Consider the following 13,481-nt stretch of genomic DNA (forward strand, 5'->3'; position numbering starts at 1 on the left):
CTGCCTCAAGGAGTCCCCACCACACCACTGCAACTTCCCAAATTCCTCCTCTGGTGCCCTGCCTAGGTGCTGTGTACACCTCTGTGGGACAAGTAGGAGTCAAAGTAAAAACAGGCTTGAGACCTGGTTGTGACAGGTGTCCGTGAAAGCAGGAACGAAGCAAAAATGTCACCAAAACCTGAAACAGAGAGTCCAGAGCAACACCACGTAGTGCAGAGCCTCAGCGCCAGCGCAGACGTTATGCCATGTCGCAGTTCTCCCATGCCAATCCCACGGCTGGAGCAGGGAGTCCCAGCAGGGCCTTCGCTGGAGATGTGGCCATATCCCTTACACCCCACCAGGCTCCTCAGCTGCTGGGAAGGGCTACAAGGAGCAGCTTCACCTCTAGAGGGGCCAGGGAGAGGCGGGTGCTCGGCTGAGGCAACTGTGACAAGGGAGGAGAGCCCAGCTGGAGCCACAGGCAGGGCCAGGAGCCCGGGTGCACCCAGCACCCCATGCTCGCCTCCTCCATATGCACCCAGGCAGCGCTTGTCAGGCTTTTTTCCTCTCCTATTTCCTGTCCTTGCAGCACTACCACCTTCCTCTGATGAAGGGATGGGGGACAGACTGACAACACATTTCCCAGCACAGCAGGTGATGCTTGCATGCATTTGGTTAGGGCTGCACTCAGAGTTTTTTTAGTACCTGGTTACCCCACAAAGCTGCCATGCCTTTATTTAGGGGGGTACAGTGGTGGTGGTGGCATGTTTTAAGCAGTGTTTCAGCACTCCTTCCCTGGCTAAAGTATCCTCACCAGAAGCTCTCCTTCACTACCACAGCTCCGCTGGATGCCCCAGCAGCGCTTGCGATCCTGACCCGAAGCTGGACTCCCCATTAAAAACCTCCTGGGAGCAGCTCTTCCGTGGGGCAGAGCCCCCCCCGGCAAAGGGCAGCAGAAACCGCGGGCCCCGCTTGGGCTGGGGCTGGGCTCTCCCCGCTCCTGGGCCTCTCGGGAGGCGAAGCAATTCATCTTAGCCCTTCTCAGCAAATCACTCCTGTGACCACACAACGCGAGCCGGCCATTCAGGCTGAACCCTGGCCGTGTATTATCCAGGCAGCGAATCCCGCAGAGCTCTGGCAGCTCACCCCCGCTCCCGCAGCTCACCCTGCCTCCCAGAAAGCATCTCCCACGAGCTGTTACTGCAGCAAAGGCAAAGCTCCATCCCGTGGAAAGGAGGCAAAATTTTACATCTCACCACCACCCCCAAAAAATTATGAGCACTGCTGCTGCTACACTTGAGTTTACTCCAGTGCAGTCCCAGCTGCTCCAGCAGCAAGCTGGGGGTGCCAGCAGAAATACCCTGCAGGGGAGCTCCCTGCCTTACTGCAATATTGGTGCATGGATTTCCAGGGAGAGCGAGGCCAGACCTGATGGGATTGCTCAGCTGAACTAACTAAGGTCTAACTTTTTCTTGGTCTTCCCTCTTTTTCTCCCTGTAAGGAAATGGGGGTTATGGGGTCATTCAGTGGCAAGGGCGGGAGGGGAAGGGGAAGGGAGGAAGAGGAAGGAGTGGGAACACAGCCAAATTGCATGGCATATCTTTTAAGAAGTAAAAAGTAGAGTCATAATAACAAACCTAACCTTGAGCCCAGCACTGCCTGTTAACACTCACATGTCCATACACATGACAAGCAAGTGCAAATAAATGCTATGGGACACGGTGGCACCAAGGGGTTCGACAGCAGAGATGGTCTTTGGGCTGTGTCTGGTGTGCTCAGGCTGGCTGGGACATGGGCACAGAAGCGACTGCAGGCGTACCTGTAAGTGTGTGCGTCAGCATGTGTCCCCACGGGTATCTCTTTCTGCCTCTGCTCCTCTGCCTGGAGGTGTCTCTGGCCTCAAGCTTCAGGAGTGGAGAAGCCCTGTCTGCACAAACCAAGACAGCCCTGTATCTCCTGGCTTGGCAGCTGCTGCCCCTCCCAGTCAAGCCCGGAGCTGGCCAGCCACAGCCAGTGACCCTGTAAGGTAGTCCTCATCAGCATGTTGGAGGCCAGAGGAGCAGTTTCTCCTCTTGGCCCCCATGGGTTGCACCAGGGATGCTCAGCTCCTGTGGTTGCCGCAGACCCCAGTGGCTCTTTCCCTGCCTCCTCCCCAGCTCCTGGCAGAGGTTTTGGACAGCCCAGTTAGGGCATGGCCTTGAGCAGCCTGCCACCTGGTTTCCACAGCCATGGGCAGCTCTGGCACCCAGCTCAGCCACAATCTATGGGAATATGGCAGTGGTGGCGTTAGGCACAGGCATGTCCCTGGTAGGGTCAGATGGGGAGCGGCTTTGCTCCCTGAGGCAGTCCTCTCCAGCAAAAGTGGCAAAAGCACAAGTAGTAATGGCAGTGTTCAAGGGAAAGGCACTGGAAAAAGGCAATTCAAGAGACAAGCTTCATGTTCTGGGCTAAAAAAGCAAACAAGAAGCATTTGCCAGTGCAAGTTTCCCATTCCCATTTCCCATGGGTGCAGCCTGCCGCTCCCCAGCCACCTCCTCCTTCGTCTGCAGGCAGAAGCAGGGGAAAGCAAGCAATGCTCTGCATTTAGAGTAATCTAAGAAAAATGCCAACCTGCCATGGCCGCCAAGATTGCTTTTGCACGGCTCTGTATTCCAGGCTATGCTGCTTCAATGCTTCGAGCTTGCGTTAAGGACCACCGAGGCTTGGCACAGCTCGGTGCTCTCACCGAGACAAGCAGAAACACTTATCCAGAAGCAATGGACAAATGCAGCATCCCTGAGTGCTGAAAGCCACAAAGTTTTGCCTCCTGCATCTGCAAAGGGACAGGAGCAGACCCCAATTCTGCAGGTGTGATAATGGCAGCAGAAGGCACTTGGACACAGAAAAATTACTTGGGGTAAGAGCAAGAAAAAAAAATCTCCCTTTGGTCCAAAAGACAATAGGTACTCCAACACCCACTTGGTTTAAGAGGAGGATATTTGAAGGAGCAGTGACAACCTACAGGAGCAAGAACCACGGTGCTGTACATCCCACATCTTGTGCAGATTGCCGCCAAGTCAGTGGGAAGGTGACACATCGCAGGGAGAACAACAACTTTAAAATAATAATTAATTAATTATTACTGACAATTGGGAGAAAAAAAATCCCAGTCGCTTATACAAATGAAACTTGGCTTCTGGAGTTTCTAGCAATAATAAATATTTAAACACCTTCCTTGCTTTAACATAAAGCAGAAGAGAAATGCAGTGAATGTGGTGAGAGTGGCGATGTGTCAGAACAGCAGCATGGAGCATCACATCAAAATACAGCAGTGGCTTGTGCCTGAGCAGTGGGGAGCAGGGAGGGGGCCCGGCACACCCCGGCAGGGCTCTGCTGGCGCACTGCCATCACCCCCAGGAGGTTTCTTTAAACAACCACCCTGGATATAACCTACCTCTATGCGTAGCACGCTGGAGTGGGAAGGTGACGAGCTGGGCTGCCAGCTCTTTTCAGACGAGACAGAGGCAGAAACCATGGCCCACATGGTGCATGTGCCAGGCAAGCATCTCGCCTACCGGCTGGCTCCCTGGGGCACAATTTAGCAACAGTGGGGAGCTGTTTGGCTGGGGCTGACAGTGCACCCAGAGCCACAGCCACCTGCTTGGCTTGCCCAGCAGCCGTGCTTTCCATCATATTAGCGGTGTTTTATGCTAAGAGGATGCCTACCCAAAAAGCATGTACCCACCTCAGCCACCTCCAGCCTTGCTGGTGGAGAACTGACCTGGGTCTCCCCAAGCAGCACTGCAGAATTAATGCCCTTCTCACTCCCGCCTTTACTCCCAGCAAAGCCAGCGGCAACACCTGCAGTTCACATCGCCTAAAGCGCCTATTACAAGGTCCCATCTTCGACTGTTGGTAGCTTTACTCATACCTTTGATTCTGTGGGCTGAAAGCTTTCAGGCAAGGTGTCTGTCTTGAGCTTGGTGTCTGCCTTGAGCTCGGTGTGCCTTCAAAGTCCTAGCAAAACCATCTCAGCTGTTTCCAAGAAAATAATTAGGGAAAAATCTAGCTAGGGCCTGGATCTTTTGCAGAACCCTCAACTCTGGCAGGGGAAAGTTTAGGACACACAAGTGATGGATCAAGCACACATCTTACTCTCTGCTCCTTAGAAGTCCCCCTAGATTTGATCAGCACCAACATTTTAGGGCAGAAGTAGCCTGCGTATTCACTGCTGCCACTGCAATCTGCATTGGCTTCCTGCCCCTGCCACACTGGGGATGTGAAAAGTTCAGCATCAACTGCTTCAGGCCAGCACCCCCACCATTTCCCCATGGAAACTGCTGGCACAGGCAGAAGAGCAGGAGCCCCAGAACTCTGCTACCTTCCCGCCCTCGACACTTGCTGGGGCGCCACTCCGCACCCGGAGCACCCTACCTACCTTGCAGGTGCTCTAGCCTCTGGGAGCTCAGGCCTCTGCGCAGCCGCAGCTCCGCTGCCTTCCCGGGACCCAAACCTGGCAGCTGGGGACCTGCCAGCAGGAGCCATGGCAGCTGCAGCCCCGCTGCCTTTCTCTTGGGAAGGGAGGAGTTAAAGGAAGGAACTACAGGGGAAGGGGGAAAATAAAAGAAAGAAGAGTGAGAAAGTGAGCTTTTTCCTCTGTCTGGCTTGGGGGAGCTGCAGTTTTCCCTGGCTTCTCTTCTTCTTTCAGCTGCTGCAGTTCTAACTTATACTATTGGAGTAAGATGTGCTGGGTTGCAACAGGGAAAAATACCAATCATCTAATAATCCTGCTCACGCTTCATCTTTGTGGTGAGATTGCCTCAGGATCCACCCCCCTCTTAGTTGCTCTTTCCAGCAGAACTAGGAAATGAAAGGCAGGGCCAGACTGATGTGCCCCAAAGATCCCTGTCTAGTCCAGCTGCACTGTTCAGTGATACCCGGTCTCACTGCTTGCATCCAAGGCCTGAAAGTTGACAAAGCATTAGCCCTCCTGCTATCAAATACCTGTATGCTCTTTGGTGAGATTAAGATCATGTGTGTGACCTGGGCCTCCACTGGTCTGAAAAACACAGTTTTTATGCATAATGTCTGTGACACACATCAGATTGACATACGGAAATGATGATGATGACTTCTTTACATCAGAGGACTGCATGTAGTTGTGCGCAGGCATCAGGCCAACCTATTTCTAGCCTTGCTGCCTCTCCCTGCAGAAATGTTACTCCATCCCAACGGTCTCCTTGAAGAGACCATTTAAAGGGTTACCTATTACTGCCAGCTTACTCATCTATTGAGATACCTTAAACAGCCATGACATGAGAATTCATATTCCTTCTGTTTATTACTTACTGTCAGCACTTCCAAGCTGTTTGAGTTTGAACTAGCCATCTAAGAGAGAAAATACCTCCACCACCTGCAGAGTCCTTTCTGACCGGACTTTTGCCATGCATCGCAGGTTGGGGAGCACCAGACCCCAGGAGCGCTGGAGGGTGCTGGCCCTAGACCTCCGTCTGCTGAGAGGTCGTCTGCCTGCGGGCACTCCGGCTGTCCCCTGCACCGACATGCAGACTGCAAGGAGCATCGCCTGGCTAGAGCAAGTGAGCCATACTGGAGGCAAATGCTCTGCTTAATTGGTCTCAGCTGGAAGCTGCTCTGTGCATGTCAGCATGTTTAAAGAAGCCAGTCTACAGGAGAGAAGACACCAGAATAACCAATTAAAGAAAACCCCTGATTTCCCTTTCCCCTCTCTCCCAGCCCTAAACCCTGAAAGTTTATTTTAAACAAGGAGTGTTTCTCACTGTCAAGGAAATCAGCTCAAGAATAAGGTTTTGCTATTGGTATTTCCAAGTTTAGTACTGACAGCACTTGTGGAGATAACTACAGAGACCTGGTTAAATCAAGTCAAGGTTTGAACCTTTATGTCTCCATTTTAATTTTTTTTTCTTAAAAAGAGGAAAGAAGTGACACAAGAAAACTCTTCATCCAGTTCAAATCCAAGTTTATTAGCCTGTAAAAGTCTGTTTCCACACAGTAATCATAAGAAATGAATGAATGTTTATGGAGCGTAGCATAAAAATATACCAAGTCAGCCATAGGTTGGAGTTTATGATTGCTCACAAAAATTAATCAGCAGATCACATGGTATTGCATCAAAAAGGCAAATCAGTCCTAGGAATGCAAACAATCAGGATAAAAAGGCAAAACAAGTAAGAGCAGAATATTAGAAAGTAATAATTAGTTCACAGTTCCTAATGGGGGTGACAGATTTCTTTAGATCAGGTTATTTACCCCACTAATTCTCCAAAACCAGGTTGAAAGCCAGTCATTACAATTTTGCATTAAATAGCACATCAGCTGGTCAAATTCACTATCAATCTCTAGGTATGACTATTAAAATGTAGGCATGTAAGAGACTAGGGGTATACTCAACACTCCAGCTACTTCTCCTAAAGCCTGATGGCCTCAGACACTCAGAACTAGAAATCAGAAGCTAACATGAGACATGTGGATTGAGATATGCTAGTCACTGTCTGGAAGCGTAAACCTTCTGTCCTCTTAAAAACCCTCCAGCGTGCTATCTACTTCATCAGATCTGGGGAGGTTCACCTCTCTCCTGGGCAGAGCAAACCTGATTCCCTGGCAGGGGAAGGGGTGTTGGACATCTTGGCACAAACTTGTGTGTGTCGCATGTACCAGGGAGGCGGTGGTGGGAACGTTGCCCACTGGGTCCTGTTTGCTTTGGTGTTGATCTTCTGTAGGGTTGTGTCTGATTGCCAAGCTGATGTATGGACTTTGCTCGCAAGCTACATCCAACGCAGAGAATACCCATGTTAGGAGATCTGGGAAAGCAACAGGGGGTTCTGACCTGGGCTAACTCTTCTCTCTCTCTTTCCAAAGGAAAATGTCTAGCCAAAAAGAGATGTATTTCTTCTAATGTTTTGGGGTTTCCTGAAGATGTGCAGAGGGTTAGTGTTATTACCTCTGTAAAAAGAGCAGATTTAAAGGAGTAAGGGAAGAAAGGTATTTTCTTCTCAGATGTAGGATGCTTAAACACATCATAAACCAAGCTGGGGAGAACCACACTGAATAATTAATCTGGGCTCTGGCTGACATCATGCCACCTGCAGATCTTTCTACAACAATTCTGCTGAATTATTTTCTAGCAAAGATCCTTGACTCTGCAAGTCAAAGGGGCCTTATACAGGCCAGTGAACCCACACTTACAGCATCTTCTCTTATGAGGAAGTCCTATTAGACTAAGAAGTACCTTCAAAGTTTCTTTGGAAATTAACCCACTAAGGCTAATTTCTGAAATCCCTTTTTCAGAGAAAGGGCAGTAGCATGACAAACTATTCCTGCTTCTTAAATTAAGAATAACGTGACAATCCTTTAATATCATTTGAAAACTTAAAAGAGCAATGGAAATACTTCCTGAACATGGCAGCTTCTTTAGGAAGTCTAGATCCTTGCCTTGCAAGATTACAATTTGCTACCCGCATTTCGTTCATTCTGCCTATCTTAGGCAAAACTGCCTTGCTGAGGGACCCAGCTACCAGCTGAGCGTGTCCAGCCTAAAAACCAAACGGCAAACAGAAACAAAGCTATGGTGAGAGCAGATCCCAGCATATTTGCTGATGCTGCACTTCACCTTTCTTTCCTCAGATAGTTCCAATGGTCTCAAACGTTATTGTATGTTCTGCAGTTATTACCAAGAAGATGTATTTCTTACCTTTATAGATTTTGGGACCATCTATTTGTGCTCACCGCCCACTGGTGACTGAGTAGATCCTTATAGCGAAGTAAGGTAGAATTTATAACTAAGTCACCTATACAATATCCTCCAATTTCACAAGCTATCTAGTAAAGCCCATGGGAATCTGGGGAGGACTAGAGCCTCCCAGAAGGCATGTTGCCCTGTATCACCAGAGTCTTTATAATTTCAGACTTGTTTCTTGGAAAAATATGACAGAGCACTGAAATGGCTAGTGGCAAAACCAAATTAAGTCCAACACCGCCTAGAAGAATGGAGCTTCCACACAAAAGGGTATTTTCCTTCCTTTTAATAAGCTCGGTAATGAGTTTGTCAGGTTTGGCTTTGAAGAATTACCTGCTTGTTGTCCAGGGGTTTTTTTAGATTTTCTTAATATTAAAAATTAAAAGCTATAAAAATCTAGAGGTAGTTTTAAACGGCAAGGTTCATATCTGGGGCAAGTATTTCTCTGGAGCTGAGGGACGTTTTTCATTCAGACTGGTATAAAACAATACTTGAGGGGAAAAAAAGTTGAAAGAGAAAGCATTAAAGGAATAGGAACTCAGAGACCTCTTCCTGCTTCCAAATCGACCATCTCATGAAATGAGTGTATTTCCTCCCTGTGAATTCTATATTTAATCCAGAGAGATCACTGACTACGCCTGAGCAACCTGGCAGCCCTTTTCCTCCTCTTCAAACAGACCTCAAGATTCACTCTTGGCATTGTCTAATGAACGGTCTACATCTCCCAAGAACATATATCCTTACGGATTTCAATGACAGCAGACAGGATCAGTGGGAAATCCACTTCTATTCCTTTCACTTTTGTTGCTTTCTTTAAAAAAACAAAAGGATACACCGAGGGTCCCCCTGGAAAATCAGTTGGCATTGAAGGAATCTCACAGACCAAAGGACCTACCTCATGTTTCAAATCCTTTCAAAATCCTGTCTTGATATGTAAGAGCAGATATTCTGTTTATTAAAGGAATATTCACAGAAAAATGACATTCCAAATTTCACCAAAATCAGGTGACATGCTGCTGGCACTGTCACCAACTCTCCCACCTATCTGAAGTTGCTTTAATGGTGGCAAGTAGTTTGGGGAAATAAAATGGCAAGAGGAAACAATTTCCTTTGTTACATGTGGTTTATAAGGCAGGTAAAGAGCAGAACTTTGAACTGAGAAGCAGTAAAACAAAAAGGAAGATATTATTGTCATTCTCTCACAAACCATATTCATAATCCCAAATACTCCAACTGTAACAGGATGATCTGATCTAAGGACTATTGTTTGTTGCAAGAGTTACAGATGAGATTTCACCTTTGAATGCTTTTCCCTATGAAGCTACTAATTTATCACATCAACCTCACCAGTCCACTCTTTTTATACAACAGAGGTCTGTGTTAAAGGGTTGAAGGCTTTCCTGCAAACCGTCTTGCTCCTACTTCACTAACCTTTTTGTAGCCTCAAAATCTCAACATAACATTCCTAGTCTTAAAAAGGCAGGTTTTTTTCTGCTATTTTAAAAAATCCAGAGTAAAATGTTACCTTCAGGTATACAACTTACGGGGTTTCTATCAATTGCCAATGGAGAAGGAATTAGTTTTGTAGCTATTGTACAGTCACTTCATAAGCATTCATTCCCATACACAAGACTGAGGTCAGCATTTGGACCTTCTTGCTCATTTTGAGAATTCTTTTTCAAAAAGGTTTTCTTTGTTTAAGATCCCACAAACAAAACCTGTTTATGGAAAAAGAGAGATATTTTGAATACTAAAGTCCTTTATTCAACAACACAGAAATATCACAAAAACAACTTTACTGGGCAAATTGAATGTTTTTATACAGTTTTGTACATGCCCCATAAGTGATTATTTTTTTCATAAATACACTGTTTTCCAAAACTGTTTTTTTCCATAATTGCACAAGCATACATACACCTTACACAAATATCTATTAGAAAATTTAATAGATAACTGCACAGTTCAGAAATAGGAGAACACTGTGAAAGGAGTACATTTCTGTGGCCCGTGTTTCTGAAAAAACCCTCCTAGTTTCCTGCAATTGTGAAAATGGAGTACTTTCTAACGTAGGAGCTGTCTTTTATTCACTAAGAATACAGTAGAGCTCAGCGTGAAACTGCCAAATTTAATAAAAACAAAATCTGAAACATTTAGCTGTTACATGAGAACCCACTGTTTGATATCACTATGCATCTAACCATGATCAAAGACCCACTACTGCTTTTTGCTGAATGCATTCGACCCTGAATGGTATGTTCATTTAACTACTTTCTTTCTTCATTATTTGATTACAGATATAGCCCATTTAAAGACTTTATATTCTTCAACATTAATTGTAGGACTTACATACCAGGGGTTCTGTACAAAAGGGAGTATTTTCCCTCATAGGGAGGGTCTGTTATTAATTGACAGAATGGGAACATGTGCCTCCCTTTCAGCCTTACCATTTTTCATAAGTTTATCTGGGGTATGCCAAAAATGCTTCCGTTAGGCTTAATGCTCACACCTAGAAGATGGTGAAAGTATGTTCTGCTTTTTTTTTGCTTTTTTTTTGCATCGTGAGAATGAAAGACATAAAGGACTACAAATTCTCATACTGGAAAATGGGTTTGGCCCTTGTGAAAAGCACAAATTTGGTAATCAGAACTTGACAATAATCCGATTGGCAAATATGTGTATAAATGGGGAGGGGGTAGGGCTGGGGTGGAGAGAGACAGGCCAGAAAAGGGATTTCCTTCTTCAAACATCACTAATTAAAATGCTCTATGTGCACTACATCACATAAATAGTTTCAGCAAAATCTAAAAATCTGATGGTGCAAAGGAACAACATCCAAAATGAAAACCAGACGGGTAAATCAAAGAAAAATCAACTCTTATTAATTTTCAATAATTAACAGGTTTGCTTGTTTGTTTGTTTGTTTTAACAATTTTGAATTGACATGTAAAACACCACAATTACAATATACAGATCCATCAGTTCTTTAAAACAAAATGACAAAACAAAAAAAGAAACCACATCAAGACATGCAACATTAGGGTATTAGACAGTAAGTACATTGCTATGAATATCTTTGTACACCTAATGTAGCCTGAACTTAATTTTGTCTCTCTTCTGTAAAAGCAATCACAATTTTCCAAAAACCAAGGCAAGCTTACCAGCCAGATGTGCAAATAAGGCTTCAGTTTGTAAATCAATCAGCATTTTGGTAGCAAAGACCTTACAGAGCTTATATTGGTCTAGTGGTCAGTAACAGAGGCCCTAACCAAAAAGTCCCCAACACAAAAAAAATCCATACACGGCTGCCATACAAACAGACGTAAAGCTCATTGATTGCATGGGTTTTGGATGAGTATTCAACTGAGGATCTCTTACAAACTGTAAGAGGGGCAGCATGACAGAAGCATTTCAAGTGTGACATTCAATCTCTGAAGCCATGTATGTGACGTCATACAACGCAAAAATGTAGACACGTGCATCAACCCTAAGTTGAGGACGCAGTGCAAGCCCAGCCCTCCCACGCTCCTCCAGTTACACCGGGTCACCCACGCTCGGCCTGGTCCTGCTGACACACACGTGTTTTTTTTCTCCTCCTCCATCCCTCCAGCTTTGCTTTCTGGGCCATTCCCATACCCACCACTCCTGAGAGTTCCCTCCCCTGCCAAAGCCAGCTTCTCCCCAACCTGCACAGGTCCCACACAGCGGCGCTCCCAACCATCCTATGTGCTTCACCAAGTGAGTGTGACCAGGGGCCAAAGGCTGACAGACTTAGCAAAAAACAGAGAAAGTGCTGAAACAATAGGAGATTTGAACATGCTGTGCATCATTAACTGGTTATTTCCAGGCCCAGCACCTTGTCTGTGAAAATACTGGCAGTCCTATCTTGTATAAAATGATAAATCTATCAAATACATTGCACAACAGCATTGCTTACTTTGATGAGATGGCCTTTTCACTCATGAGCGGTGTGACAAACCCAAGCAATAAAAAATTATGATCAACTGATAATAAGTATCCCTAAGTTCAGTATCCTCCATATTTTTTACATGTGAGTTATATCCCTCCATGTGCTGCCTTTTCAAGGAGTAGACATTTCCTCTGTGCAGCTAGGGCAGGAAGAAGAACGACGGAGCATTCTTCTGGGGGCCTAAGGGACCAGCTGTTCAGAAAAGCCGAGATCAGTGGACCAAGAAACATGTGGGGAGAAGTGGTCTCTTTTTTAAACATTTTTTTAAAAAAGTTCATTTTTATACTGCAAATATCCAGGCTCTCAAATGAACACAAGTGCAAGTGAGATCCAAACCAGTCCAACTGTCAAAACTCACTTAACTGTGAAGAGCTCCACTTGGACCAAAAATATGGTATTCCACTTTATAAAATATTTACTCCATTGACTGAAAACGTTACATAAGAACTCGTAAGTGAAGGGTAATTAGGCTGAGTCATCATTTTTTCTAAGGTCTCGTCCTCACTTTGTTTTGCATCCTAGAACAACCTTTATATAGACAACTGGTTTTGCACATCTCCCTATGCTGGGCACTCCACCTCAGAGAACAGTGAAAAGTGAGTCAGACACCAGACAGCATTTTTGGAGAGATACCCCTCTGTAAAGCTCCTTTGGAAGCAATGCAAGTGCACAAACCACTACTCTAATACAGTGCTTGAAAGATTAATTTTAAATGTTATGTCTTCCCCTCTTACACCACCACAATGGAAGGTAATTGCTAGATGCGTCACAATCTTTTTATCTTGGAAAACTTGGCATCAAGTCTCTATGGAAGGATGCATGGTAAAACAGTGCTGCTGTTGCTGCTGCTGCTAAACAACTAGCAAAATAATAGTTAAAGCTAGAATTTATTGCTCCGGATTTAACTCGCAGAACCACACTGTTGTGTACAAACCGTTAATCTCCATAGATGCTCAGACATGATTGTCTCCTTGTGTCTAAACACACAAAATACAAGCGGCTATCTGTACAGTTTACAGTACTGAAACACATATATTTGAAAATGAAGTATAGATATGTTACTTTTCAAAGATACATGACTTTATAGCAGGGGTTTACCCAAACTTTTTTTTTTTTTACAGCCACTTTAAAAATAGACAACAACTTCACTAGTATAGCTAAGTTACATCAAAGAAAGAATCAGTGTACTGAGTGTGAAGAAGCTGGCCAATTCCCCAGGCTCCCAGATTTTTGTCTTTCGCTTTTGAGGAAACCCCTATACATAAATGAAAATAGTATCTGAGTATATTCTTCAATGGTGGACTAAGCAGTTTCTTAAAACAAGACTTTAGCTTGCCATTCACTTCGGACTGCCTTGAAAATAAGATACACTACTGCTTAAAAGAACCATCGGAATGCTTCAGCGCTGGGAACAGGTGTTCTCTAAAAAAAAAGCAAGAAAACAAGTTAAGCTTTCTTTTGCGGTATTGGCATACTTGAGTTCTTCTAGTTGTTCTTTTCCTTTACATTTTAGGCATACTTTCAGTTATCTAGGAACAACATGATGCCTTACATTGCTTGACAATTAATAGAAACATCCTTTCTCCAAACACACACCATTTTAGGATCACACGCGATACATCGTACTCAGTATATAACACACCTAACATGCTGTCTTCTCCTTAGTTAGTTAAACAAGGTAGTCATGGAAATGTAAACGTTGCTAGAAAAAAAATCTCCTGCAAAACAGACAGCACTTTTAGAATAACCACACAGTTGTACAATGGTTTCTGCTTGTGCCTT

General features: G+C 45.0%; 1 protein-coding gene across 2 annotated transcripts in view; it reads right to left on the reverse strand.

Annotated features, from left to right (window-relative positions):
• The window catches only part of CXXC4 (CXXC finger protein 4), a 128,613-nt gene that overhangs the window by 95,862 nt on the left and 19,270 nt on the right, over nucleotides 1-13,481 (reverse strand). The window contains exon 3 of one of the 2 annotated variants that reach the window (XM_074823208.1): nucleotides 5,940-13,121. The exons of the other annotated variant lie outside the window; for it this stretch is intronic. Within the exon in view, the coding sequence (XP_074679309.1) occupies nucleotides 13,077-13,121 (45 nt within the window). The 3' untranslated portion in view covers nucleotides 5,940-13,076. Of the gene's footprint in view, nucleotides 1-5,939; nucleotides 13,122-13,481 lie in introns of those variants that run through there. 2 annotated transcript variants of the gene reach the window in all.

Source organism: Strix aluco, chromosome 4 (assembly GCF_031877795.1).
Source record: "Strix aluco isolate bStrAlu1 chromosome 4, bStrAlu1.hap1, whole genome shotgun sequence".
Lineage (NCBI taxonomy): Eukaryota > Metazoa > Chordata > Aves > Strigiformes > Strigidae > Strix > Strix aluco.